The 17,720-nt window shown below is 39.7% G+C and overlaps 1 protein-coding gene across 1 annotated transcript in view; it reads right to left on the bottom strand.

Annotated features, from left to right (window-relative positions):
* The window catches only part of Ofcc1 (orofacial cleft 1 candidate 1), a 311,719-nt gene that overhangs the window by 140,369 nt on the left and 153,630 nt on the right, over positions 1–17,720 (bottom strand). Inside the window, 1 exon segment of the mRNA XM_087591945.1 lies at positions 3,134–3,216. Within this exon segment, the coding sequence (XP_087448071.1) occupies positions 3,134–3,216 (83 nt within the window).

Raw genomic sequence — 17,720 nt, 5'->3', positions numbered from 1 at the left:
AACTAGCAATAACGACTGTCACCTCCAGCTCTTACGTCATAAAGAAAAATATGGACGGATTCTAAAACTCAAGAAAGTTTCCTAAACCTTTACATTTTCTTTAATGAATAAATATTTGAATCTATACAGTAAATATACTTGAAAATATGCCATGAGAGGTTTTAGAATCCATGCTGTAGTGAAAAGCTAAACAGACTACCAACAGAAAACACACATGCATGTCCACCCTATGCTTACTGAGTACAGGAAACAATGGCCCATGGGTCAACGACTTAGTCTTAGAAATAGAGACACCAGTTGTCTTATACAGATCAGATCTCAGTTTAATGAAAGTGAACTCAGACATATATATATATGTATATATATATATATACTTCTAATTATATTATAATCTATTATGATTTTCTTTACAAACAAAACCATAGACATGTTTATGTAAAAATGATAAATATATTTTAAATATTGTATATAAAATATATATTTACATTTTAAAACAATATTGTGGGGTTGGGGATTTAGCTCAGTGGTAGAGCGCTTGCGTAGCAAGTGCAAGGCCCTGGGTTCAGTCCCCAGCTCTGAAATAAAGAAAGGAAAAAAAAACATTGTATCACATATTTATTATGCATAATAATATAATGTATTTATAATGTAATTTTATATTTTTGTAGTTCTTCTTAGGAGTGAGGCAGGAGCCCTCAAATGTTTTATTTTTAATTTCATTCTGAGTTTAATTCTGTCTAAATGTGTGTGTCTGAACTTGAGCATGTGCACATTGGAGTGCAGGTGTGCATGAAGGACAGAGTTGTTAGATTCCTTGGAGCCTCAGTTACAGACAGTTGTAAACCACCTGATACAGGGGCTGGGAATTGAGCTCGAATCTTCTACAAGAACAGTACATCCTCTCAACCCTTGAACTATCTCTCTAGCCCTCAAATATTTTAGAATATTAATGGTAAGTAAATCTGCCCAGTATGGTATGGCCTAAGTGATCAAGTCAGTGTGTAACGTCCTCTCTGGCACATCTACGGCAGGCGTTTAGGAAGCGATGTAGAATAGAGAAAGGTCATCGGAACTCATGACCTCTAGGTCTACTTGCATCTCGAGTAAAAAGCAAAGTTCAGAGTTCCTGTGTTCTTGTACAGATGTGTTCGCCCTATCACCATACTTCCTTCCCTAAACCCCTGGGGTCAAGGTCAAGGGTGAGGACACAGGGATCCGAGTGGAGAAAGAGCCCAGGAATGCAGCTTGGTAGAGAAGCCTTACTGTGTCAGCACAGTGAAGCCCCAGCCAGCAGCAGTCCTACATCCCTGACACCTTGCAGGGGCTTTGAGCATGATCTGTGGGGAAGATGTTCACCTGCCCATCTGGCCAGATGATGAGCAAGGGATTGTTCTCATCAAAGGAGGAGGCCCCGGAAAGAGGAAACAGTGTCTGAAGACTGAATCCTGAGGATTACAGATGCTTTTGAACTGGCCTGGGAAGATCAGAAGAGAGCTAGGGAAACAACAGAGCCAGTGAGAGCAACAACACTGTGCTCGGCAGTGGGTTTTTTGTTTTTTTTTTTTTTTCCCTGTAGACAGCAGGCATGAGAGGAAGATTTGAGGCTGAGACCTGTGTTAATAAGATCACAGGATTGAAAGCCATGGACATGCCAGGTGCATACAAAAATCAAAGCAAATTAACATGACATGGCCTTGTTTCTGTTGTTGCTGCTAACACTATCTATAAATTTATATGCACACACACACACATATGGATATATATATATAGAGAGATAGAGATAGAGATGATATGGACATTGAGAGACAGACAGACAAATTATCAGCCTAAATTTTAAAAACATACAACATAAGCACTGCTTCTTCTTTTGAAACCCACACTGATGTGTTAACCAAAGAGTGTTACGAGAGAGATAAAGAACCTTGGACTTCAGAGTTGAGGGTTAAACATGTCAGACTCAATCCAGCAATGAACCCCTCTGGGCTTCTCTTTCTGCCTAAGGTGGGATAACCAGCATCCCTGCCTTTTCAGAACCACAAATTCAAATGGTTCTCTGACTTCGGATGTTTGAATACCCAATGCTACTCTTATTCCTCAGGGTAAGCCTTATTCCTCAGTAGCTGCTCAAGGAATATCACCTGTAGTTTCAGACACCGTGTGAAAACGCAGGCCTACTAAGGAGTCTGGTGTGTCCAAAGGGCAGTTCGTTGTGAAGAGGGTTGAGGCAGGAGGACTGCAAATTTGAAGCCTAGCTGGGTAACTTAGAGAGACCTTGCCTCAAAACAAAGTGTGAGAAAGGACTGGACACAGAGACGTATAATATAGAGCTTAACAGCACAGTGCACACTGCTGGGAGCAAGGTCTTCACCTTATTTCTTACCCCAGAAAGAAAGAAGGAACACAGAGGGAGGAGTAGAGAGGAGAGTGAAAAGAGGAAAGAAAAGGAATGAAGAAAAAAGGAAGCAAAGAAGGAAGAGAGGGAAAGAGGGAGGGAAAAAGAAAGAAGAAAAGAAGGAAGGAATTAATAAAATGTGCAAACACATAAAACAGGGAAATTTGCTTTTTTTTTTAATAGCGATTTTATTCATGACCATCTTTCCTACTTTCGGCTAGTTGCAAAGTTTATTGCTAACAGTAAGTATTAGAACCCCGAGGAAGGCTTTGCCCTGGCAGGTCCATAGATATTTTTCTCCTTGACAATTGTCAAGATCACTCAAAGCTGGGGAGAAGAAAATATGTATATAACTAAAAGGAGAAAGGGACATGCACTTTTTCCTAAACATAATTAAAAGATCAGTATAAAATGGTTCTAGACTGGATTAAATATTGTCTATTGTTCTAGAAACACAGCATGATTAACACATTTTCTAATTGCCCTCTCAAGATGGAAAGACAGCCAGACAGATTAATTTAAACTAAACTTCCCAATAGCATAAAGAAGTCTGAATGGGATGTAATAAAACTTTATTGGCTTGTAGATTTGTTAGACATTAGCTACTTTAGCATATCCCGCCCTTCAAAACATGCTTTGAAGAACAAATTACGCTCAACCTGGAGATCCATTTTAAGAAATCAGAGTTAATAACCAGTGGTTACTGTTGTCATGGTCTTTTTAGCCCAGTCTTCCTCTTACCTCAGCATGTAAGTCATGGGCTTCTTTGACGAGACACAGATCAGAGCCTCTAAAGCAGGGGTCGGTTTTACTAGAAAGACTCCCTAGAAGTAAAAATAAAAAGGTGAGAAAAATAGATTATAGAGATTTTCACTTTACCGGCGATGCAATCTCATAACACTGACATATAGGAGCTTCTACAGGCCTGACGAATGAAGGCTAAAAGGGTCCGTTCAAAGAAGGAGCCACTCTGATCCGTGTCCCCCTGCTTCAACTCAGTTACCGTATGAATTTCACACAGCGCTAGTCCATATGCCACGCGGTGAGGATGTACTTTATTCATACAGTTTTCTTGGAGCTGCTTCCCTGCCGTCTTCAAGGAAGGATCCTCCCCTATTAGGTACCTCTCCGGGATCTCATTTGTGAATCAACCCCTCCGGACCCCTTACACTAAAGGTCTATCATGAACTCCCGAGCACATCTTCCCTGAGCCAGTTTTCTTACATCTGGAATGACACACTCATTGAGAAGCCTCTGAGCCTCGATACCACTGATATATTAGAGACTGCATTAGGCTTTATTCTTGGTTGGCTTAACCTTTGCTAGAAGGATCCCTGGCTCCTACCCTCTGAACTCTAGACAAGATCTCTACATTTCTATCTCATCCCCTTTAGCTGTGACAGCTAAAGATACCTCAAGACATTACCAAAACATCTCCTAAGGGACAAAGCATGCCCTTAGTCAAGAGCACTGTTCTATATCACAAAACCCTGAGAGACAATGTGTTTAGTTTGTCTTTGTTTTTATGATAGTGTCTAGCAAGGTTGGACACAAGCTACTCTCCCAGCAAATATTTCTTAAGAGAAAAACGAGTAATTATAAAGAAATAATACAACTTTCCCCAAGAAGGAACAAAAATATTAGTAAGAGGAGATACAGAAACAGAGTTTGGAGCAGAGACTCCAAGCCATTTAGAGATTGCCCCATCTGGGGATCCAGCCCATATACATACAGCCACCAAACCCAGAAAATATTGCTGATGCCAAGAAATGCATGTTGACAGGAACCTGATATAGCTGTCTCCTGAGAGGCCCTGCCAGAGCATGACAAATACAGCGGCAGACCCTTGCAGCCAATCATTTAGCTGAGAATTGGGTCCCCATCAGAGGAGTTAGAGAAAGGACTGAAGGAGCTGAAGGGGTTTGCAACCCCATAAGAACAACAATACTAACCAACCAGAGCTCCCAGGAACTAAACCACTACCCGAACACTACACGTGGATAGACCCATGACTCCAGCTGCATATGTAGCAGAGGATGGACTTGTGGGCAGCAACGGGAAGAGAAGCCTTTGGTCCTGCCAAGGTTGGACTCCCCAGTGTAGGGGAATGTCCAAGTGAGGAGGTGGGAAGGGGTAGTGGTTGGGTGGGGGAAGACCCTCATAGAAGAAGGGGAGGGAGATGAGGTAGGGGGGTTTATGGATGAGAAATTGAGAAAGGGGATAACATTTGAGATGTAAATTTAAAAATATCCAATTAAAAAAAACTGAAAAAAAAAACTATCGCCCAAGCAGTTTATACCACCCACACCACCAACTGGATACCTCATGTCAGTGAATACCTGTGCCAATACCTGACCTCAGGATCTCATAAAAATATTCTACTCTACTCTAGACACTTCTAGAGCTTCGGGTACCTGGCAACAGCAATAGCCTTGTTGAGGACTGTGGTTTACAGCAGCATTCACAAGGAGACAAAGTCTTAGAAGCTCTGCCTGCCTAGAATGATTTCTGGGTTCCCTAAATTTAATGTAATACTGGGGCTGGAGCTCACCTGTTAAAGTCCTATGCTTTTCTAGAGAACCACAGCTGTGCTTCCCAAACTCCCCCATGTATCCATTCACCTCTGCACTCGAGCCTTATGCTATGTGTTTAGGGTTAAAGGCACGGACCAGGTTACCTCTTTCCTTCTAATGTCAACAATTTGGATCAGAGGTGCAAGCGACTTTGTGTCTGACTTAGGCCTGGCTAACTTCAGAATACTTCACTCTAATTTGTAATAATTTGAAGTGCAAATTATTGACTAATGATTTAAATACCATAGATTGCATATATTTTATCTGTTTAGCTCAGAAGGTTTGAAAAATGTAAAACCCCTTTGTATCCACCCCACAAGTCAAACATAAAGCATTTATTTATCATGTCCATGCCCAAAGATGCTATTGGATCCGGCACATACACACACACACACACACACACACACACACACACACACTCTCATTCACATACACTCACACACACAAATAGATACACACACATATATACACACATAGACACACACATACACACATACACACACTCACACACACATAGATATACACACATAGACACACACATACACACATATGCACACATACACACACATAGATATACACACATAGACACACTCATACACACATACACACACCCACACACCCACATAGATACACACACATAGACACACACACACATAGACACACACACTCACACACACTCACACACACAGATATACACACATAGACACACACATACACACATACACACACACTCACACACACAGACATAGATACACACACATAGATACACACACATACACACACTCACACACACACTCACACACACAGACATAGATACACACACATAGATACACACACATACACACACACTCACACACACACTCACACACATAGATATACACACATAGACACACACATACACACATACACACACATACACACACATACACACACGTACACACACACACACACATACACACATACACACACAGTCTCATAGCAAACTGATCTGATTTCTATCACTGTAACTTAGGAAACAGTCACAAGAGTTTACATCTAGGGAATGATGCAGTGTTTCTTCCAAGCTCTGGCTCCTTCCACCCAGAAAGTCACTAAGACAAGACATGCACATGTCTTCTCATGGACAGAAATGTGTATAACTTTTGGGAAATATAAAAAAGAGTAACGTTGTTTGTATTATTTGATAAATGTTCACTTAATTTAAAGACCCTTCAAGCCTTGCAAAATTTTTATCCCATGTTATAGTCCTAACCGTGATTTATAAACATTTTTTCTAAACCATAATTCCTTTTCTTTATTTTTGTTCAGATTTGTTTATTTGTTTGTTTGTTTTATCACATGATTCTTCAATCTCTGCCATCTGTTGCATATTGGGTTTTTTTGTTTTTGTTTTTGTTTTCTTTTTTGTCTTTAGCCTAAAGTCTGCATGGAGATTTCTGATAGTATGTATTAATGTAGTTATACTACTTTTTTATTGAAAACAATTTCCGACAATATATTCTGATCAGTTTCATCTTCAACTCTTCCCAGATCCTCTCCACCCACCCAAATCTGCAACTTCTTTCTCTTTCTTTAAAAAAAAAATAAACAAAAAGGAAAACAAACCAGAATAAAGAGAGAAAGCACAAGAAACTCTGTCTCCCTGTCTCTGTCTAACTCTTTGTCTGTCTCTGTCTCTGTCTCTCTGTCTCTCTCTTTCTCACACACACACTCACACACACACCAATAGAACCACAAAATCAGAACATAATATATAAACAAAAACTAGTAAGACGACCCTCCCCCCAAAGAAAGTGATACGCAGAAATACCATTGAGTTCATTTGGTGCTGGCCATCTACTGCTGGGTAGAGAGCCTGCCCTTAAGTGCACCTTCATTAAGACTCCATGGGGAAAACTCATTTTCCCTTAGCAAATTATTTGCAAGCTACTGGAGATATTGTCTGGCTTAGGGATGGGGGTCTGTACCCATTTTTCGCGCTCAGCACAGAGACTCCATGTGGTGTGATCTGGTGCAAGCCTTGTGCGTGCTTCTACACTCCTTGTGAGTTCATATGTGTCAGTCCTGTAAATGTACGGGAAGCACTGTTTCCTGTCATCCTCAGTCCCTTCCGGCTCTTACAATCTTCCTGCCTCCTCTTCCTGGAGTTCCCGGAACCCTGAAGAGAGGTTTTGATGAAGACGTCCCATTTACGATTGACTCCACCCCCAACTCCACCCCCATTCTCTATCCACCCACATTTGTATCTTTCTAAAATTAAACCTTCAACTTTGTCTTGTCCAAATATTCTTGGGTATGGAGTCTTTCACTGGAGTGCAGTTAGGAGGGGTTACATGCTCTTAGGGAAAACTACATCTCCCAGTAGCTAACAACTGGCAATACTCCATGGCCATAGCTGGTATGGGGTTTGTTCTCCTCGGGCTTCAACAGGTTTAGTGCATGATGCTCCAACCTCTGTGAGTTTATGTCAGCCACGTGATGTTCAATGGCATTGTTTGTATTGTAGAATATGTTCATTTCCCTGCTTCTTACTGTCAGGATTTTCACCCTTGCCCTGGAGATTCAGCATGGCAGCCATGAGGTTTCCAACACATGGCTATATTTTGCATGTTTGGCATTCAGCTTAACTGAGGATGTTAAATCCTGTGAGTTGACTTGTTTTTTTTCAATTTTGAGGAAATTTTCAGTAATTGCTTCTTAAATTTTTAATCATCAAATCTTCGATAATTTCGTACCATGTGTTTTTATTATATTAACTCCCCACCCCTTCCCCCAATTTCTCCCAGATCCAAACCGATTCCCAACCCTCCTCTCTTATTTAATATCATAGAGTCCAATCTGAGGCTACTTTAAAGTACATTTTTTTCCTTTTTACTGTTCTTTTCCCCCTAAGACTCTACCACTCAGACAGCAAGCTGGGGACTTTGCCTGAAGTAGTCTGCTAGTCTGTCCACTTTCTCCCACTCTCTCCTACCTCTTAGATTGGTTGGTTTCTATTGTTCTGTATCCCATCTCTCCCTTTCGCCATTCTGATAAACATACTGTTAAACTTTGCTATGGTAGCTTTGGAATTTCAGTCTTGTGTATGGTTACTGCCTTTTGTTTTGCTTGATGACTTCCAGTCTATGGAAAAACATGTCAAATTTCCCTTTGCTTTATCTTTAAAGTTGTGAGTACATCTGTATTGTCTTCTTAAATAACTTTCTCTAATAAATTTAATGAATCATATCAGAGTTATCTTTATTCACAGTTCCTTCTCTTACAAGTATAGTTTATATTTTCCCATTTCTTTACACGTTTGTTAACTACAATTTCTATTATAGACAGTGCAGAAGATGCTGGGTTCTGTTATCTTCCTCTGAAAGGTTTGAGTATTTTTTTTTTGTAGTAAGCAGTTCATTTACTTGCTTCTATGTTTAAGCCTTTAGTCTTCAATTTATATCTTATTATAGTGGTCTTTGAAAAACTCATGAGCTTACCCAGTCCTGCCTAGCTTGGCTGTAACCTGTGTCAAAGAGTAACATGTCTGCATCTGCTATTGGTGATGGTAAGGCAGTGGAGGGACAATTTGGAGTAAGATCTCTGGGATGTGGCTCTTTATCCACACATGAAGACTTTGGGTATGTTGACTTGACATTGCTATCAAATTCACAATGAGCTATTGGCATAACTTCTCCCCATGAACTTGACACCCCCTGTTCCTACTCTAGTATTGCTACTCTTCCACTTCAGATCTACGATAGCCACTGGACGCAGCCACTGTGAATGCCCACATTAGTCTGACTGTGTCCTGTTCACCTCTCAGTCCCAGAGCAGGAAGGACGCCATCTTGGCACCTCCTTGCTGCCAGCTCTGCTCTACTGGCTTTAGTTTTGTGAGCTGCTCTGAAAGATGAACTCTGTCTCTTCAGCTCAGGAGAACACCTCTGCTGTGATGGCATGTCAACATTTGACAGCTGGAATGCGTGTAGAGATCACCTGAGAGGACTCACATACAAATATCTCTGCTCTCAAGTGTCATGGTCATGTTTCTAGAAACCAGAACCCTTGGCAGTAGCTTCAGTTCTTCTCCCTAGTTTGATGGTGAATTATATTAGAGAATCCAGCTACCCTACGATAATTAAAACCAGAAATGGAAAAATTGTTTAATATCTTAATTAAAAGATAGAAATGAATACATGTCATTGTCTGGGCTACCTATGGTCCATTTTATGTGTTAATAATACAAATGTTCGTTAATTATCTTGAAAGTTCCCTTTATTTTATGGAAAGACATTCTATTTAATGATCACCTCCTCTTACGTTGAGAAAAAGATAAAATGTTTACAAGTCACACTAACCCGCAGATGCCTTTGGAGTATGTCAGCTGGTATCACCCAGACAAAATAAATGGAACAGTCATATTTTTAATAATACATGAGGAACACAAGGAAAACACTTGTCAAAATTGTATAATATTATAGTACCCTCTCCGTATATAAATGCATATGTTTATGAAAGTGTATTTTATCCCTGTATGCTAATCTTTTTTTCTTGGCATGTTTTTTAATGGTTTTTTCCAAATGACCTTTGTGAAATTAATCAAGGATCTGACGCTGTCCTTTGGAGAAATACAAAGAAAGAAAGCCTCTCGTAATAACTTTTGCATGAAAAACAGCCAGAGAATGACAAAACAGAGGAAACATTAACACTGGAGGGGGAAAAAAAATGAAACCTTGAAAGGGAAGCCCACTGAAAAACACTCGCTTCTTGTCAGAAACATTTTTATGAGTCTCTGAAATTCTATTTCCCCTTTATTTTCTATCCTATTGTTTTTATTGCTTGAAATCCGACAGATTTTTCAAAAACAATTCACTAAGTAAAACACACCATGTTTTCCCAAGCACCCTGATGCCGAGAAGCATCTCGAATTAAAGATTAATAAAACGTACAGAAAGTGCGTGTAAAAATATAAATACAAAGAACCGAGAGAAAAAAAATGCCTGCGATTAGACAAGATGGAAATCTAAGCAGAAATTAAATTCAGTTGTATCCCATCTCCTATTCTTTTCTTGGAGAAAATTACAACTGAAGTGAGGCGGGTTTTTTTTTTCCCCTGTAATTTAAATGTTAAGCTGCCAGATGTGTGTCCCATGCTTCAAGAGGGAAGCTTTGCATTATTTAGCATATTAAGAATCACAGAATTTTAAAAAGGGCTCCTTTATTGCCTGGAGGTTCCAATTAAGTAAACCTTACCCGGGTACATTTAAAACTTGCAATACATGAGATTTGCCTCCTTTTCTGGCCACAGTCAAGCCTCATCTATGTAATAAATAAAGAAAATCCTTACGATGACATAATTTTTCTTTTGCTTGAGGAATTAAACCTATCTATTATTTTAAGAAGTTTTTAATAGAGGCCAGCAATCTAGAAGACAACTGAAGGTTCAGAATTTTTTTTTTTTAAATCATAGCAAGTTGAGCCTCCTATTTATGCCAACCGATGCGTGCTTCATAAAGGCAAAGCCACCCGGCCTAGATCTCCTCCTTCTTCTTCATTCTCTCTGCTTCCTCTGTGTCCCTCCAAGTTCTACTCTTGTGAGACAAGGCTGTTGTAAGGTCATTGTTTTTGAATCAATACTATGGTTTTGTGTTTGTATGAATGTCCGTCTGTCCTTGCTCTGTGAGCTATCTGATTACGCGGCGCTAATTAATTGCCCTTTCAACGGCGTGTGGAAGGAGTTACAGTAGCTAAGCTGAAGTCCAGAATGAGATGGAGGTTCTGGAGGCACACAACATTCATAAATCATAGCCTTAAATACAGCCATTTTTGCCATTTTAGAAAATGTCAAAGGTGTCAACTCTGTCCAAATATACCGCTTAACAGTGAGTATTTTCGTAAATTGACTTGAAATGCACTCAGCTAACTGACAGTCAGAAGCACATAATCTAGTTCACAGGACAAATGAACAGTTTAAAGGCCAAAAATAAGCAAGAAACTACACGTTCTTAGCAGTGTGTTCCAAGGACCACGGCTGCAGCCACAGGCCCAAATCCTAGTACTAATGTGTTTATTGGCTTCAAAAATGCTGCCTCCGAATTCTGGGTATGTGTTGGTTAATACCACAAACCATCTAATCCATCTCAGAACTACAGTCACACATCTAACTAAAATTTGCACAACAAACAAATTAGGATCTCTAGAAACACAAAACTTGGCAGCATTCTGTGCTATTAGCATGATCGGATCCAATAAGATTGGGAGTGGCCAAGATGGTTCAAATATCAGTATGTCCGCCTGTGCCACGATGTTAAGAAACAAACAAACAAACAAGCTTCTTCTCTTGATTTTTTTTTTTTCAGGAAGAAAATAAGATTAACAGTTGGAGCTGGACAGCTGACTTGGTAGTAAAGAGGGATTGCTGCTCTTGCAGACAACCCAAGTTCAGTTCCCAGCACCCACTGTCAGGTGGCTCACAACCACTTATAACTCCAGCTCCAGGTGATACAGTGCCCTCTTCTGGCCTCTGCTAATAACTACACTCTTAATTGGGCACACCTTCCAACACACACACACACACACACACACACACACACACACACTAAATCTTTAAAATAAAACTAAATTTAAATGGTATAGTTGACCAAAGTATTGAGTGTTTAAGCCACATTATTCTCCCTAACACCCAAAGTGTTTAGTGAATGATAGAATGTACCTGATATTTTATTAATTGTTTTCCTAGAAATGTGAAAAGGCTTAATAATTTAATATTTTAATGTAACTGCAAGCAAGAATACAATGAAGTCATCCTTAAGTTCAACTTGTCTAGACCAGCAAGTCTACTTCTGTCTCATGTGGATGGGCATACCAATGCATACTTGAGTGACATTTATGAATTCAGTCAGTTAAGAAGAATACACACCTACGCAATAGATTTCCATTGGTGAAGACATCTGCACATGCTGTTTACTTACCTTGAGATGTTAATGAACTTCATAGGCAGCAGAGAATGTCTACTAACATGTTACTAATATGTGAGTCATTTTCATCCGTATGACTATACAATATTTATACTTGCATGCCTTGCCTTATAAAATACTACCATAATATAACAAATGGATATACTTTGCTTTTCTCTTTAAAAATAGCCTTTAAACATTTCCCAGTTCTACTATATATAAGATTCTACCCTTTTATGAAAATCAGTTTCTTTTCCCTCATTAGTTTTAAAAATATTAAACCCTCCATTTTTCAGACCATGAAAGAACCATTTCAATGTGCTGTCTGTGAACTTTTCCACTTTACCATCAATTAACATTTCCACTGAACTTAGAGAAGCCAAAGCTATTTGGAATAATGAATTTTTTTACCTACTTAAGTTACCATTGACACTAGAAAATCTGAGAGAGGACTAGATGATGTTTTAGACTGATACCCCAATTCAGCAAGGTATATAATGAAGTATGTATCAAATATTATAGAAATCTGCTAAATAACAAGAGTGGCTTTACGAGCACCTGCCAATATTCAACCTCATGTGGCCAACATATGAGCTTGTATTATCACAACAAATTTGAATTAGCAATCAAAATGGGAAGACGGGGGAAAGTTGTTTGGCAATCATCAATTAAACCACACTGTTACAGGTAATCTGTAAGTGAAAGAGAAAGTCTTCAAGAGTTATTGCCCACTTGCTCATTCAAGAGAAGTTGACCTAGGATCTTGTCTGATGCTCACCTTTCCTGCTACTTGAGACATTTCTCGAACAGAACAACCGCAAAGGATCTAACCAGTATCTAGCATAAGTAGCTCTTAGCATGAATACAGAGAGTATCTCCCCAGTCATATACACTAGGTCTTCATCCTTTTAAGCATTCACAGAAATTCCCCTGTGGGAAGCCAAAAAGCAAACTGAGTCATGCACACTGAAATAATTCAGTATCGTTCAAGTTCTAACTACAAAATGTGCCCAGTCACAAATTTTATGTCATAATTATCATTAAAGAAGAACTGATGTCATACAGAACGTGCTCCGTGGTTATAGTGAAGCTGAACTAGTTAGTGATCAAAAACCAAAAGGTGAGAAAAAAACATGTGAGCACCTAGCAGCTAAACAGTGTAATTCTAAATATCCTTTAGTTTAAAGAGAAAGTCAACAAAAATTCAAGAAAAATTCACATTAATGTGATAAGATGAAGCCACGCTGAGAAAAAAATTATAGCATTAAATAGACCTTTAACAGTCACAAATTAAATATAGGGCTGAAGAGAGAAGAAATTATCAACTATGGTTAAGGAAAAGAAAAATATCAGTTGGAAAAGAAGAAATATCAATCATCTAAGTTTCCACATGATGAACAGCAACAAAAAATCCAAAGCAAGTAGAAGGAAGAAAATGATTATAATATGAATATAAATCAATGAATGTGAAATGAAGGGAAAGTCAGAAACAATAGAACAAAAGCTGGTTCTTTAAAAACAGTAAAGTTGATAAGCTAGGAAGACTGACAAGGAAGATAGGAGGTAATACAGGCCCCCAATACCAAGAAAGAAAAGAAGTCATTGAAAGGAAATTAAAGAAACCTCCCCAACAGTGCCTTACCCATCCTTCAGTGACTAAGGGAAAATGAACCAATTCCCATGTATTACACATGGCAGCATTTGGTCATGACAGATATTTGGCTGGTTGTTTTGTTATTGTTGTTATTGTTGTTTGTTTGTTTGAGGGTAGGTATCTCTATGTAGTTTTGGTTGTCCTGGGACTTGCTATGCAGATCAAGTAGGCCTAGAATAAACAGATATTTTGAACAGTCCTGGTAACCATTTTAAAAAGTTGACTTAGTAACCTAAAACTCCAGGCTCATCTGATTCTCTTGAAATTCTAAATATCCTGAATCTCACAAGAGTCAGTCAGTATTAGTGGCTCTGTGACCAAGCTGGCCTAAACAACTTAGATGTAGAGGGTTCACCTTAGTTCACAGTTTCCGACATTTTGGTGCCCAGTCATTCAACACCACGGACTCTGGAAGAATCATGGCAGACAGACTGTGTAGCAGAGAAGCATCTTCACCTCTTTGCTCATGTGGAAGCAGAGATAAAACCGGAGCAGGAATCACCCTCAAAGGTACATGCCTACTGCCAAGTGGCACCCCCATCTATGGCTAAGCTCCTAAGTTTCAACTGCCTCCCCATAGGGTCACAAACTGAAGACCAAGTAGTCAACACTGAAGCCAGTGAGAGACACTAAAGATTTAAACTACACAATCTGTTCTGGAAGGTTGAGGGAAGCACATTTACAAACTCATCTATGTAGCTACCATAACCTTAGCATCAAAAGCAGACAAAGAAAAGACATAATAAAAGGCAGTGGATCAGTATCGCTAAGTAAGACGAGTGGGAAAAAGTCCTCTGCAGATTGAGTCCGAAAGACTTGAGATCAACGCCATGTGAAAAGAAAATATGAACTCGGAAACTGAAGTTTATTTTACGTATGCACCGTGTGTTCAGATGCTTAAATCCCTCATCCTAGGGGTCTCACTTACACAAACCATATTATTGTATTTATTAAACAATACCAAACGCTACATAATTCAAAACCCATTTGTGGTACCAGGAAATGCTTCCTTTTGATTAAAAACAAACAAAAAATTAATTAAAAGCCAGGAAAATGTGAATGCTTCTCTTGTTTAAGGAAAAAAAAAAACAGCAAAGAGGATTGGAGAGGCGGTCTCATGGGTAAACTTTTTGCTGTGAAAGTTTGAGAGCCCGAGGACCATTCATCTCCAGCCAGCACCTGTGTGAAAATCTGGGCGTGGTGGCATGTGCCTGGCCTAAGGGAGGCAGAGAAGGGAAGGAGGGAGGATCCTAGCACGCCAGGCCGGCAAGTTCCCATTCCAATGAGAGATCCTGTCACACAAAACAGGATGGAAGCAGTATATGGAAGATGCCCAACTTGGACCTTCTTATGCATTATGCACAGGCAGATACATGTGTGCACAAATGAAGGACTTCCGGCAGCAATGAGTACCTTACGGTGACATGAGGGTATAGGCATATAGATTATACTAGAAAAAATGGAAACTACCATATTAGAAGAAAACATGATATTGAACATAAAATTCCAAGTAATGGGGCTGGAGAGATGTCTTAGTAGGTAAGGAATCTTGATTCTCTTGCAGAGGGCACAGTATGATTCCCAGCACCGATACTGTACGACTTACAACCAGCCGCCCGTTCACCTGGATTCCCTCTAGATCCAGGGGACCAGACATCTTTTTCTGGTTCTTGAGGGCACCTGAATTTATGTACACATGATACTTACATATAAGCATAGTGGGAAAAAAAGTCTTCAATGAACATCCATAAAATTTTATGGAAAAATAGCACAAGTCATCACATTTCTATATGCTAGCAGCGCATTTGCTAAAACCAAAATTATTAAAAGGAAGAACCATTTGCCGTTATGACACAGAAAACAAAGTACTTAAGTATGAGCTTCACAGAACAGGTACGGAACTTTTGGGTTCAAAATTACAAAATGCTAATTCCTTCCTTTATTTAAACACATCATGCTGAACTAAAAACAATAATGGTTGACATCACCTCAACAAAGAAAAATAAATGAGAGAAATCACTGGTCCTAGTCCCTAGCTCTGTTGTTCTGCTCTGAAAATCAAGACTGTGGAGTTAGCAGAGTGAGAGGAGAATTTAGTGAGTGAAGTAGCAAAAAGTCTGCAGAACTGTGCCCAACTGCTAACTTTTAAAACAGGTACAGAACTAATTTGATGGGAGAAAGATGATTTTGACTAATGGCACTGGGAGAATCTGATATGTTCATGGTAAAAGAACTGAACTAAGCATCACTCCACACACACAACACCCTAAAAAATATACTTGCACATTAAAGACAGAAAGTTCTCAAGAACTAGGGCTAACCACATCATATTTGACTTGACACCCAAAATAGGATCTATTAAAGGAAAAGCTGATAAATTGGCAATTTTTAAATCCTGTGATGAATGGGAAGTGGCAACAGGTGAGTAACCCGAAAGCTGGGGGCCAGCTAGCCTGTCATTCACAGCAGGAAGCGAGAGTCCCTCTCTGAAATAAAGCAGGAGGTAAAGACAATACCTGAGGCTGTTCTCTGGCCTCCATAAGCCAGCATTTGTACACAGAAACATAAGACAGACTTAAGTAAATAAATAAAAAAAATTAATGCTCTCCTTACTCATGTGAAGTCTTGTAATCTCGTTTATCTTTTTGGGGAAAATAGGACTGACCAAAGGAAATGCCACCTTCTGTGACTTGCATGGAGAGCCTGAAATAAAAGCTCATGGCCCAAACTGTAGTGACTGGGATTCACATTAGACTGGCAGCCACTCTGTCATCACTCAAAGGCAATCCTCCTTAGCCAGTCCTGGTTTTGTTCATCATAACTCATGTGTTAGTAAAAGTAGGCGGCAAGTATATTTTATCCCTACAGTTCTGTCTTTCAACTTTCACCTGCATTCATAGGTACTCCTGGTCTCAGATTAAATAGCGAGGACAGAGATAAGTGGGTCCCATCAAAGTGCCACAGTAACTCTGCCTAAACCACGGCTCACATGACTATTTCAGAGTGCTCTTATCTTCTTACCCTGATAGGTCAATCACGGTGGTTCACATTTAGCCAAGAAGCACAGCCGGATGATTGCTCGTCAGTACCCATTTGTGCCTTTACCATTTTAGACATTTGTCTAATTCCGAGGTACAGATTAAATGAGAGAAACTGACCAATGACAAATAACATTATTTTCAGGAGAGTATATATTTATGAGCCATGGTGAGGTACATATTTACGTATGTAATGTATATGCATACCAGGCTTGCTCCTTGAGCAGTCTATCTGAAAAGATTAAGGAACATATATACCACACATATACCCATAAAACGGAATCAGAGAGCAGAGTTAGAAGAAAGTATTGTCCCTTCTTTAAAGAGTGCTCTTAAAAAATATACATCCTCCCAAATATTTCCAAATATTTCCAAATATGCCCATAAGAAGCCTTCAGTAGGCGACAGGCACAGTCAGTGATCCTAGCTCTCCGGCACTACCCAGGCGCATTGGAGGCCCTATCACCTTGGCTCCTGCGTGTTCCCTCTGCCATTTTAACAATGGTAGAATTACCTCCTCGCAATCTAACTCTCAGAGCTTAACCCTGTCCTTAAATGATTCAAGGCTGTGCTTTTGAAACTGAAATAATGATATTTCACTTTTCACTCCTGAAATAATGATATTCTGAGGTGTTATGGAATGGTCCATGACCATGCACGAGAATATCAAAGCAGTGCGGTTGACCACCTAGCTCTTGGCTCTTGTGTTACTTCACCAGACTGTTTGATAAACATGAAGGAGTCATCGGGCCACACAAAACACTGAGCATAGGCGTGGGCCTGGAATCGCAAGCTCCGGTGGGCCACAATCTGTAATTACACATACACACCACACACTGAAGTAGGCTAGTAAACATCAATTTGCATCTTTTCCTTCAGCCTTAGTTTTGACAATTTGCTGGTGATACATCTGTTTTTATTTCCACCTCTACTCTTGAAATCACCAACAGGCACGAGCATACACACACACACACACACACACACACACACACACACACACACACACGGCCAGGGGGTGAGGGTCAGAAGCGCACAGGGTGGGGGAGGGCAGCCTCTAAGGTAGCTTCCCTGTGTTTTGATTCCTTGAACAGCAACAGACCAGTGGGTACTGCTCTCCACAGGAAAG

The sequence above is a fragment of the Rattus norvegicus genome, chromosome 17 (genome assembly GCF_021556685.1).
Source record: "Rattus norvegicus strain SHRSP/BbbUtx chromosome 17, alternate assembly SHRSP_T2T, whole genome shotgun sequence".
Lineage (NCBI taxonomy): Eukaryota > Metazoa > Chordata > Mammalia > Rodentia > Muridae > Rattus > Rattus norvegicus.
Note: the sequence above shows the minus strand (reverse complement) of the source record. Positions and strands in the feature narration are given on the sequence as shown.